This window comes from Penicillium angulare, assembly GCF_028827245.1.
Source record: "Penicillium angulare strain IBT 27051 chromosome Unknown utg000004l_segment0_segment0, whole genome shotgun sequence".
Lineage (NCBI taxonomy): Eukaryota > Fungi > Ascomycota > Eurotiomycetes > Eurotiales > Aspergillaceae > Penicillium > Penicillium angulare.
Genome location: NW_026623163.1, coordinates 1,213,171 through 1,224,084, shown reverse-complemented (window position 1 = coordinate 1,224,084; position 10,914 = coordinate 1,213,171). Strand labels below are relative to the sequence as shown.

At 46.1% G+C, this 10,914-nt stretch overlaps 5 protein-coding genes across 5 annotated transcripts; 4 read left to right on the top strand and 1 right to left on the bottom strand.

Moving 5' to 3' along the window:
- Nucleotides 1–112: 112 nt before the first annotated feature.
- Nucleotides 113–2,031, top strand: N7478_004389 (sugar porter family MFS transporter; the record flags this gene model as incomplete). The annotated part of the gene is made up of 5 exons (XM_056920603.1): nucleotides 113–479; nucleotides 537–696; nucleotides 747–1,281; nucleotides 1,332–1,730; nucleotides 1,786–2,031. The coding sequence occupies 5 exons, from the start codon at nucleotides 113–115 to the stop codon at nucleotides 2,029–2,031; spliced, it is 1,707 nt and encodes a 568-aa protein (XP_056778640.1).
- An 838-nt stretch (nucleotides 2,032–2,869) lies between these two features.
- On the top strand, nucleotides 2,870–4,998 carry N7478_004388 (fungal specific transcription factor domain-containing protein; the record flags this gene model as incomplete). Its single annotated transcript, XM_056920602.1, has 6 exons — nucleotides 2,870–2,910; nucleotides 2,983–3,972; nucleotides 4,039–4,247; nucleotides 4,312–4,444; nucleotides 4,503–4,730; nucleotides 4,785–4,998. The coding sequence occupies 6 exons, from the start codon at nucleotides 2,870–2,872 to the stop codon at nucleotides 4,996–4,998; spliced, it is 1,815 nt and encodes a 604-aa protein (XP_056778639.1).
- Nucleotides 4,999–6,728: 1,730 nt separating this feature from the next.
- On the top strand, nucleotides 6,729–7,693 carry N7478_004387 (major royal jelly protein; the record flags this gene model as incomplete). The annotated part of the gene is made up of 2 exons (XM_056920601.1): nucleotides 6,729–6,858; nucleotides 6,930–7,693. 2 exons carry the CDS (start codon nucleotides 6,729–6,731, stop codon nucleotides 7,691–7,693), a joined length of 894 nt encoding a protein of 297 aa, XP_056778638.1.
- Nucleotides 7,694–7,825: 132 nt separating this feature from the next.
- On the top strand, nucleotides 7,826–8,417 carry N7478_004386 (uncharacterized protein; the record flags this gene model as incomplete). Its single annotated transcript, XM_056920600.1, has 2 exons — nucleotides 7,826–7,884; nucleotides 7,994–8,417. 2 exons carry the CDS (start codon nucleotides 7,826–7,828, stop codon nucleotides 8,415–8,417), a joined length of 483 nt encoding a protein of 160 aa, XP_056778637.1.
- Nucleotides 8,418–9,194: 777 nt separating this feature from the next.
- Nucleotides 9,195–10,887, bottom strand: N7478_004385 (uncharacterized protein; the record flags this gene model as incomplete). Its single annotated transcript, XM_056920599.1, has 4 exons — nucleotides 9,195–9,407; nucleotides 9,948–10,074; nucleotides 10,143–10,442; nucleotides 10,514–10,887. 4 exons carry the CDS (start codon nucleotides 10,885–10,887, stop codon nucleotides 9,195–9,197), a joined length of 1,014 nt encoding a protein of 337 aa, XP_056778636.1.
- Nucleotides 10,888–10,914: the final 27 nt, after the last annotated feature.

Here is a 10,914-nt window from a genome sequence, read left to right as displayed (position 1 = left end):
GGGTATATCTTCTAGCGGCACGACATCATTGGCATTTGTATTCTCTACCTCGCCCATCTCACGACATTCCCAACCACAAACAACAGGCACCACCTCATATCACTCTCTCAAGATGGAGAAAGACAAGCCGGTTCAGGAAGAAAATTCCTCAATCAATCTCGGGGAAATTCCTGCAGACGAAATTCGCCGGAGCTCTACTGTGTCGGCGAACTCGGATGGCCAGGCACCAGTCTGGGAATTGCGACGCACATACACTAAGAGTGGAATTTCGGGTCTTTTTGCCTCCAAATATGTTTTTGGGTGTGCTCTTCTCGCGACTCTAGGTGGTCTACTTTTCGGCTACGACCAAGGAGTGGTTTCTATCACACTGGTTATGCCACAGTTTCTGGATTCTTTCCCTGAAGTTTCTGCAGATGCGTCAGGGTCAGGTTTCAAGAAGGGGCTGATGACCGCCGTTCTTGAGCTTGGAGCTTTCGTTGGTAGCTAGACCCAACTCTCTTTGTTATCGTCGAAGCAGAACTAACATTTTATAATAGGTGCTATGAATCAAGGCTGGATTGCTGACAAGATCTCTCGGAAATGGAGTATCTTTGCAGGTGGTTGTGTCTTCCTGCTTGGTGGCGCGCTACAGACTGGAGCAAACTCGTTTGGTATGCTTACCGGGGCACGATTTGTTGGAGGTATTGGAGTAGGAATGTATGAGCGAATTTATTCCCTCCCTTGCGGATTTGACTAATTGGGACTAGGCTTGCTATGGTTGCACCTCTCTACATTGGCGAGATTGCACCCCCTGAGATCCGAGGTACTCTTTTAGTCCTTCAGGAGCTTTGTATCGTCACAGGTATCGTCATAGCGTACTACATCACTTATGGTACACGATATATTCAAGGATTTTGGAGCTGGCGTCTTCCGTTTTTGATTCAGCTAGTTCCAGCGGTGATCATGTGCTGTGGTGTTTTTCTGCTTCCGTATTCACCTCGATGGCTATGCCAGCAGGGTCGAGACGAAGAGGCTCTTGAGACCCTTGCCAAAGTTCGAGAGCATCCTACCACTGATGAGCGAGTATTGGAAGAATGGCTCGAAATTAGAGCCGAGTGCGCATACCAGAAGGAGGCCTCCAGCAAAAAGCATCCATACCTTATGCAGCCTGGTTTGTGGAATGCTTTCAAGTTACAGATCATGCTTTATGTCGACTGTTGGAAAATGCCAATCTACAAGCGAACCCAAGTGGCAGTAGGCTTGATGTTCTTTCAACAATTTGTCGGGATCAATGCTCTCATTGTAAGTCACTGCAAGGCCAACCTTATTTTCTTTCGCTAACAATTTTCAAGTACTATTCGCCAAGTCTTTTCGAAAGCATGGGATTGGATTACGAGATGCAATTGACTATGTCAGGTATCATGAATATTTGCCAGGTCGTCGCCTGCATCTGGTCTTTGTGGGGTATGGATCGCTTCGGTCGCCGCAAGCTCCTATTGGGAGGCGCAGTATGCATGTTTATTGCCCACTTGATCATTGCTATTCTTGTTGGGAAATATGAAGATAACTGGCCTGAGCATAAAGCGGCCGGCTGGGTATGTGTGGCTTTTCTTCTCTTTTTTATGTTGACATTCGGAGCTACCTGGGGTCCCATTCCATGGGCGATGCCCGCGGAAATCTTTCCCTCCTCCCTCCGCGCTAAAGGATGTGCGTTCGGAACCATGTCCAACTGGGGTAATAACTTCATCATTGTAAGTGATCATTTTTACGCTTCGCTATTAAAAAATAAATTACTAATAAATATAGGGCCTGATCACACCCCCGATGATTCAAAATATCCGTTACGGCACCTACATCTTCTTCTGTTGCTTCTGCGGTATTGCCCTCGTCTGGGTGTACTTCCTTGTTCCAGAGACGAATGGACGTACTTTGGAGCAGATGGACTCCGTTTTTAAAGATAAGAGTACTTTAGAGGAGGCTGAAAGACGGGCCGAAATTACAGCTGGCTTAAGACGTACTCCTGCTAGCCAACAGGTCACCCTTCCAGCCTAGGCTTCAATATCCCCTACGTTGGAGGCCAAGGCCTGCCCATGGCTAGGTTTCTGTATAGTCTGATTCCATCTTGTATTTATTCGTGGAAAGCCGACCAGCATTTTTTTATTAAGTAAATCAACTTACATGTCAATTTAAGTTAAGAATTCTGTCATTTTCTTCAAAACAGTATTTATTTATCTTGATTGGTTCAGGGATCCTTTCTGCCGTACAAGTAATTCTATTTGAGAAACACTGCAAAAAACCAAATGAATTTCTACAGTCATTGCGCTGTGATTTGGACTATTAGAGAAATCTACAAAATTATCCCATAATTGAAGAACTTCTAATACAGTCTCGCATAATCCTGATCCTTTATTTCCGTAACCTTCAAGTTAGTTGAATGAGGTTACCCACCCGTTACCAAAAACGGGGGATTTGTTTTCATCGATCTCCAGCGCTACGGCATTCGAATTCCGAACCCCGCATTAATTTATGGCCCGTGATTGGTACACTTAAAGCTTGTCCATGGTACCAGGTCCTGCACATCTGCGCGTCAAGTATTTGAGAACTTCTTATTATCTCTTTGCGCTGGAATGAATTTCTTCTATTCAACTAAATCATAGTTATAAATTAACATGCCACCGTCAATAACCCCTCCTAAGAGGAAATATGTCACGACAGCCTGTGATGCTTGCCGAGAGAGCAAAGTAAAGGTCGGAATTCGTTTCCCAGCAGGTTTATGCGAGCGCGGGCTCAATTTTACAAAAAAAAAAAAACTTGAATATTGAACATTTGAGCTGATTATTGTATACAGTGCGATGGAGCGCGACCGGCCTGCTCAAACTGCGAAAATAAAATGCGGGAATGTAAATACCAAATTGGATCTGATAAACGGAAGTATGTCTCACTGGCATTCGTGTTTCATTTGGATCGTTGCCGAGATGGAATTGATCGACTAATTGATTTTAGAATATCACTTCGTTTTGTTGTGGATTTGCTCGTCAATAGAGTAGATGAGCTATTTCAGTTTATCGTTGACGAAGGGCTCTCTCCTCCACCGATGTTCAACGAAAATGATACAGCTTTGAAAAACGCATTAGAGACGCTAGGCCTCGGCCATATAAAGATGGCACTAGAAGCTATCGAGACAAAAGAGAGACATCCGTCAGATTCCGACCATCCTGGCAATATTCAAACTAATTTAATCGATGAGGTCCCTAATTATGACGTGGACATCGGAGAACTGGACCCTGACATGAATCTGTTGATACAGCCTTTCATATCTAACATTGAAAATCAACCTGATCTACATCCATCTGATACAGCATCTTCTCATGGGGCTGCTTCTGATGGTTCATTCGAATTACTGGATAATTCATCGCCTGTCAATCTAGTGAAATGTTCAGAGACAGTCGCAAAAGAGCAATTTCCCGGTAGTGGAAGCCCTAATAACTGTGCTAACGCCAACGGTGTCCAAGTAGATCGCGAGAATCAGATCTTTGGTGCATCTTGGTCACGAAAGACTTCGAAACCCAGCATGCGTAGCGACACAGTATCCCCGCGTGCTGATCATACATGTACAGATTTTAACGACGGTAGCGAAATGGAGGATATCGTTCACCGACTGTCAAACAGAATGGGAAGTCTTCAGATCGGCACCGATGGCAACGTCCGGTACTATGGACCGACATCACACTTTAATTTGCTGCGGATGCCCACGCCGGATAATTTGACTGTGCATCGTACTGTCAGAAAGGATGGCCAGGATATTTTGAACCGTCTAAGCATTGGGAAGCATGTTCCGAAAGAGCTCGAGAACCACTTGCTCAACTTATATTTCACGTGGCAAAATCCAGCGATCGATGTTGTTGACAGGGGGATGTATCAAATGGCAAGGCAACAATGGCAAGATCATATGGAAGACACACCATACTATTCCGAGGCTCTCACAAATGCCATGTGAGTACTGAATGAGTCAACAAAAAAACAGAAGTTCTCTTGTTCATGACAATTGACTTTTGTTAGGTGCTGTCTCGGGGCAGCGTTTGAACCTCGCTATCATCCAGAATTCATCACATACCCGAAGTCAGTAGCCGATTTCTTTGCAGATCGTGCAAAGGCGCTTCTGGATATAGAGCTCGATTCTCCATCTGTAGCTACCATACAAGCTATGGTTGTTCTCAGCGGTCATGATATTGGATGCAAACGGGATTCACGAGGGTGGCTTTACAGTGGTCAGTATAGAAAGGCCATTCGCAATTTTACGTTTTAGATCACTTACATTTTTTTTATCTACAGGAATGGCCATGCGTCTCGCCTTTGATCTTGGCTTGCATATTGACATGTCATCCCATGTAGCTGATGGATCGTTCAGCCCAGCTGCCGCCGCGTTACGCCGCATGGTCTTCTGGGGGGCCTATAATCTGGATCAGTGAGAGAGAATTCGCGTCCATATACCTTATCTTTTGTAGTACTAATATGATAAATAGTCATTGGGGCTTTCTTCTCGGTCGCCCTTCCCGAATCAGCGTCGAAGATGTCACAGTGGAGATGCCTGGTCACGACCCGACTTGGGCACAGTCAGAAAGGTGGAATCCCTACGGCCTGCCATATCCAGTTGAAATTTTACAAAATGTGACTATTCCGAACCCTGTTACACTCATCAGCCAATACCGTGTCTGGCTTTGTCATATTATGACACCGTTGGGCCATGTGCTGTAAGTGACCCCAAAGGAAAATCTCCGGAATGGCCATGATTGACATGTCAGCAGATATGGAAGTTCGAAGATCTTGAAAGAGGAGCTTCAAGCCTTGAATGAAGAAACAACCAGTAGACTTGTGCACTGGATGACCAGTCTTCCGGCACCTCTACAGGTCAAAGCTGATGATTTACAAACACCTTATCTTCCCCATTTACTTTTACTCCAGTATGTCTCCTCTCCATGGCTAGGACTCCCCCCCCCCAAAGTACAAATGTCTGATTAAAATCTAGCATGCATTATCACCAAGCCATCATCCATGCACATCGGCCTTGGATGTCAACAGAATCAATTCAGCCACAACCTCCTAGGGGACCAGGATCTAGCCATGCACGGAAAATGTGCATTGATTCAGCAATTGCAATTGCTAGACTTCTCCGTATATACGAATCACACTACACCTTTCGCCGCATGAATATTCAAGCTGTGGCGATCACCTGTTCAGCAGCACTGATGCTTATATTTGCATTGGTTCTCCGTGGCCGTGACGACTCTGATGACACTGTTGCCCATTTGCATGTATGTTTCAGGGCCCTTGAGGAATTTGGATCATCGTGGGAGAGCGCGAAAAGGGCTCAAAGCTTTTTGCTGCATATGCAAGGGATATGGGAATCATGCATCCGGCCGCAGCGCTCCGGGAAGCGCCTTGCTTCCCAATCACTGAGCGATGTTTCAAGCAATCCTTCTGGGCCAAAGAAATATCGTTTATCCACGAGCCCTCACCCTGCGTTATCACGTGGAGGTGAAGGCAATCTGGTCGATTCTGAAACGGAGCAGTTTAATTGGCTCTGGGCTGCGAGCGTCAGGGAGCAAAGTCGCCAACCCATGACTAACTTCCGCCCATGATGAGAGCATCTGCGGCGTGGATTCTATAGAAATAAATATTCCCCAGGCATCAGGTTCTCAATCAGTGCTGGCCCAGCGAGTTGTTTTTTAACTCCTGGAATTATCAAGTTCGCAGTGAAAGTTAGACGCGTATTGACCCGTAGCGACGCGGTGTACATGCTACCGTCGCCCGTAGCGGTGTCCAAAGCAAGGCACCAGCCAGTAAGGCACCACACTATGAAATTCGAGGGGAAGAGCCGCAGGAAATCAAACTGAGGAAAAAAAATGCAAAATATCTACATTTTCGAGACTTTAGAGAACCTCGAAACAGCTACTACATGTATATACTAGTATCTGGTGCATTAGACTAGTATTTCGATATCAATTGTAACGGCATTTGGTCCACAGATTAAACCCAATTTGAAAAGACTCCGAGCTCTGCCTGTTCATATACTTCGAGACCTAATGGCAAAATAAGCTTGTTCTTCAACAAGTAAATTTCAAATGTTGGGCCGGCGGAGGTTTACGGAGAAGCCGATTTTCGCTCCTGGGTGTAGACCTGCAGATCAGTTGCGGAGACTAGTCCCGACTCATACTGGGCTCTTGGGGCTTACTCCAAAATCGCTCAATCGGTGTGTAGTTGAAACTGTATACTTGAAGAAGTCAGCGTGGCTTGATCCTTTACCTGCTCGATTCTTGTGGTGTTTCTATAGAGTTGCAATTTTCTTGACGGATAAATTCTTTACCTCGTCGATCCTTGGGCCATAGCTAAGCCAGATTGAGAAAACACCCTTCGTTAAGCCCATTAATTACGTGTTTGGACCGTGCTTTTCTCAAGTCAGACGAATACTGAGCGGAGTGGGGGCTTTCCCAGTGGTATAAAATGTCGTGTTTTATGTCTGGCTGTAGACAATCTCACAACTTTATTTTCATTGAATCGGAATATCAATAATAATAAAATGAGATTTGGTCTATTCTTTAGGACTGTTGAGCATTTTCGCTCTCTCCGTCGCAAATGCCACATCTGCATCTGTGCTCGGGCTCGAAGTGGCCTATTCGTTAAAGCGAGCTACACAGGGCATCAGTATCTCTGGAAACGGACGCAAGTTCCTGTCACAACGCTACTCCACAATGGCCGCACCCCAAATCGTGGAGCTTCGCGACGACAATTCTACAGTGTTGTACCCCAACACGGAATGGAATTCATATAACTCGAGCGATCCTAAGTCGATTCCTCTTACAACCTTTGTCAACGTTGACGGTGCGCGCCTTGGTCCGGATGGTCGCTACTGGGTAGAGTCGACGGCGGGGCAACTGGTATAAACGGTTCAGCAAAACTTGTCGGCGTGAATTTGACCACGAATGCTGTTGATAAACTCTACTACCTGGACGATACACAAGCCATCGACCGTGGACTTGATGATGTCCGCTTTAGCGCTTCGGGAGAGATCGCATATCTTAGCGACATAGCAGGTGCTCTCATTGTACTCAACTTGACAACAGGGCATAATGTCCGTGTTCTGACAAATTCCACCACGGCTGAAGCCTTATTTCCGATTATGTACAATGGTACACTGGTTCCTGGTAGCGTTGGCCCAGGAAGTGTGTCGACAGCTGGTCTAGATCAAATTGAGGTCTCCCCCGATGGCACTTATCTATACTACCAACCCTGTAATGGTGGTATGCACCGTATCAAGACATCCTATGTCGACTCTGTCTTAACCAATGCTACCATGGCTGCAACTCTTGGAGCCTATGCCGAGCCTTTTGCCCTGACACCTTCCACTGGGGGTACTACTATCGACGCTGATGGAAATATTTACGCTAGCGATACCAACATGCTTGCCATTTGGAAGATAACCCCATCTGGCCACTGCAGTATCCTCTTTCATAGCGACAAGCTTCTCTGGACCGATCTCATGTGGATTACAGCCGATAAGAAGCTCTGGCTGCCGGCTTTTCAGATGCGCCCTGGCGGTGACGGTCTTATGGCCACGGGCCCCAACTATATTTTTACCTATTCAATTAATGCAGGGCCCTCGCCTATTGATCATGTAGAGCTCGTCGGCAATCCACGGCTTGTGGTGTGTACTTAATGCTTGCCAAGCGTGGGTTGGGTGGATTCAAGCTCCCTGGTGCATCCTATGGACCTTCTGTCGATATCTGAGAGTACCGGAATGTTCACCCTTTTGTTGGGCTGCTTTTCAAATATTTATGGCAATTCAAAGATGGCCTTGCTAGGAGAGATCGCACTGCAGTCCAGCGATTGGTCTGTAGATGTCGAATGGTAAGCTGCTCTTTCCGCGTTCACGCGCAGGTCCCTACTAGCATCTTATACAATAAATTTCAGCTCATTATTGATTCCAGGTTTGACTAACTTTATCGTGACTGACTAGGCTTGCGACCGTAATTGCGAGAAGTGGCCGTGACTACTCCGAAATATTGCAAACCATCATTGACAGCGAGTTCCTCGGAAAGGTTGATCGATCTAAATTTGATATGATACAAGCCCGATACCCACAGTTCAATTTTAAGCAGAAGCCTCTAGATCGAGAAGGATCCTTGACAACAGATGGCAAACTTCAACCGAACAATAACACCTTTGGATTCTGGCTTCCGCACGGCGTGGATTCGGAAGAGGCGAGTTGTTTCACCAAAAGTGGACTTGGAAATTTCTTCGACCGGTTTGACGAGGCTGAGCGCATCTTTGAGGCTAAAGGCATCATAAAAGATGATGATTGTATCGATGTCGAGCTGGAATTCGAGGAGTCCGCCAACGAGGAACCGGAGGATGAATTGTCCCTGGCTGGTTTGCTGTAGAGTAGATGGAGATGAAGTTATCCAGACGAGTTTTAAAAGTTCGTTGGTTATGGGTGCATTTCCTCGGAAAGAAGAATTATGTATCAGGGTTTTCACTTCATTTCATTTGTATCTGCAGTTAGCGAAATGTTTCATTGATATCCTCTCTCCCCACCCTTCGAGCCCCAATAAATTCGACTCTCCCTGGATTCAGTACTTCTGGGTGCATGGATAAGAACAATACAATATTGGGTATCAACGTTGTGATTGCCCAGAGTTGCATGGGTGGGCTGAGATAGCAAGATGCCGTTGGTAAACCAAGCTTTAATGGAACTAAACCCTAGAGTATACTCTGCGCAAGTACGGGGGCTCATAGCGATCATCGAGAAAAAAGCCCACTTGCCCATACTAGATAACATCTAACGTCTATTACACCGCTACCTGTACTATAAGCTCTACATCGATAGAAAAAACAACTTGAAGTGGAAATGCAAATGGAGAAACTTTTATGGTCCAAATATTTTAGATTATACTAGTAAAGTCATTTAAAAAGGAAGAAAAATCATATCCCGAAGATATAGTATATCCAGATAGCAGGATTGAAGCTTAACTTCGAGTTGGCAATATCACACACATGCATACCGATCATACTATATTGCGGTTAGACTGGAACCCGTCTATTGTTCCGGCACATTCAATGTATTTGGTTTTAGACAGATCGATGATTACTAGAGAGTTTTTTCTATTACCGAGGAATCTTTGCCCTCAATTGCTAAACAGCTATGAAAGATTGGAGTCTTAATCATCCCACTCTTCATCCAGCTGATCTATCAAGCGGTTTTCGGCATCGACATCGCCTCGACCACCAGATCCTCCGCCTCTCCGGCCACCAATTGCACCGATAAAGCCCCCTCGGCTATCAGATCCAGCACGGGTGTAGCCTTCACGGGATGGCGAGCCTCTGAGACGAAGGCAATTGCCCAAGGATGAGAAAACTATGATAAACATGTCCTGTTTCCAGAGATGAAAAGATTAGCACATCATTAAATTGACAATGCATCCAGCAACGAATAAGAACGATCAAGTCTCTGGTCATGGATAGAGCAAAAAGTGGCGTACGCAGGAAATCGACTTCTTGGAGCGATGACTATCTATGTTGCATCCAATGTCCATCACAGCACCAAGTAGGAAAATTCAGTTCATCTGAAATGTAACAGACCCATGGCATCTTGCTTTGACCTCATGACAAATATACATTCTGCGATCAACACAAGGAATAAAGGAGACAATCGGCCAACAACAAAAAAAGCCGCACTGCGGGCCAATTGGTAGGCGAAAGATAAAGACAAGACCAGCTTTTAGATAAATAGCGACGGAAAGACCAATCGCAATCACTTTTGCGCCACACGTGTGACCGCCAGACCAGCTGGGGGACCTTTAATCTAGGCGAGAAACAGGCAAGCCACTGGAACCTTTGTACTGGTGCGTAGGCCCCAAATCACCGTATCTAGACCTTGGAGACCGACAGGGAACTAAAGCCAATAGACATACCTTGACAAAGTCGAACATGCCAGCCCACAAGCTGAAGTTAGGACATTGACGCCAGCCGCGTTGGTGCATAACGGTGCGTTGGTAAGCACAGCCACCGACCAGGTAGACGGCCACAGCAATGAGCATACTGAAAGTTCACATATTAGCGGGTATTCTTTTCCGGGGTCGCGATCGAATTTGCAAGAGGGTCCCTACATCACTCCAAATACGCCTGCGGGGCCCATTCCACCAGAATTGGGATCCACGGCAATTCCACCACATGCAGCAGAGCTGCGAACTTCGAAATAGTATGAGCAGGAGTCCATGGTACCGACAAAAGACACAGTTGCCTGGTTCTGTGGAGCATCGCGATCGCAAAGGAAGGACATCAGTGTAGACTTGGTCCGAATGGAGGCGTTTGAACCAGCACCGTTGTAGTCATCGGTACAAGGAGAGCCGTTCGTATAATTGAGGACGAGTTTGCGGCCGCGGAAGAATGGTTCAGAGGCTTGTTCACTATCGTGCAGGAAAAAGAATATATGTTAGCGCTCTGCATGGGATATAATTATCCCGAAAAGCCGACGTACCCCATTGAATATATCTTTCCATGTTGTTCGTAGAACGCGCTGATATTCGACCATCGCGACGACGGCACGCCCTCCACTGTTGTAAAGTTCTCCATCACTGGAGCGCATACATTCAATGTGAAATTGGCGGGGTAGTCATGCCCCTTAGCTGTCCAGCTTTCATCGCGATCGTCCGGCGATATTTTCTTGCCATTCTTCATTTCTGGTGGAGATAATGAGATAGGGTTCAGATCGTAATAGAGACCGCTAGCGGGTGAATGAGCAACACATGGCGATTCATCGTTCAGATGAGAAGAGCCCCCGGCGGCATAGGATAGTCCCAAAATGGACGATAAGAAGAAAAGCGAGTAAGGAGCGGAATTAGAGAGTTTCATGGTAACGAAGGAATTGCCAAGTCTTCG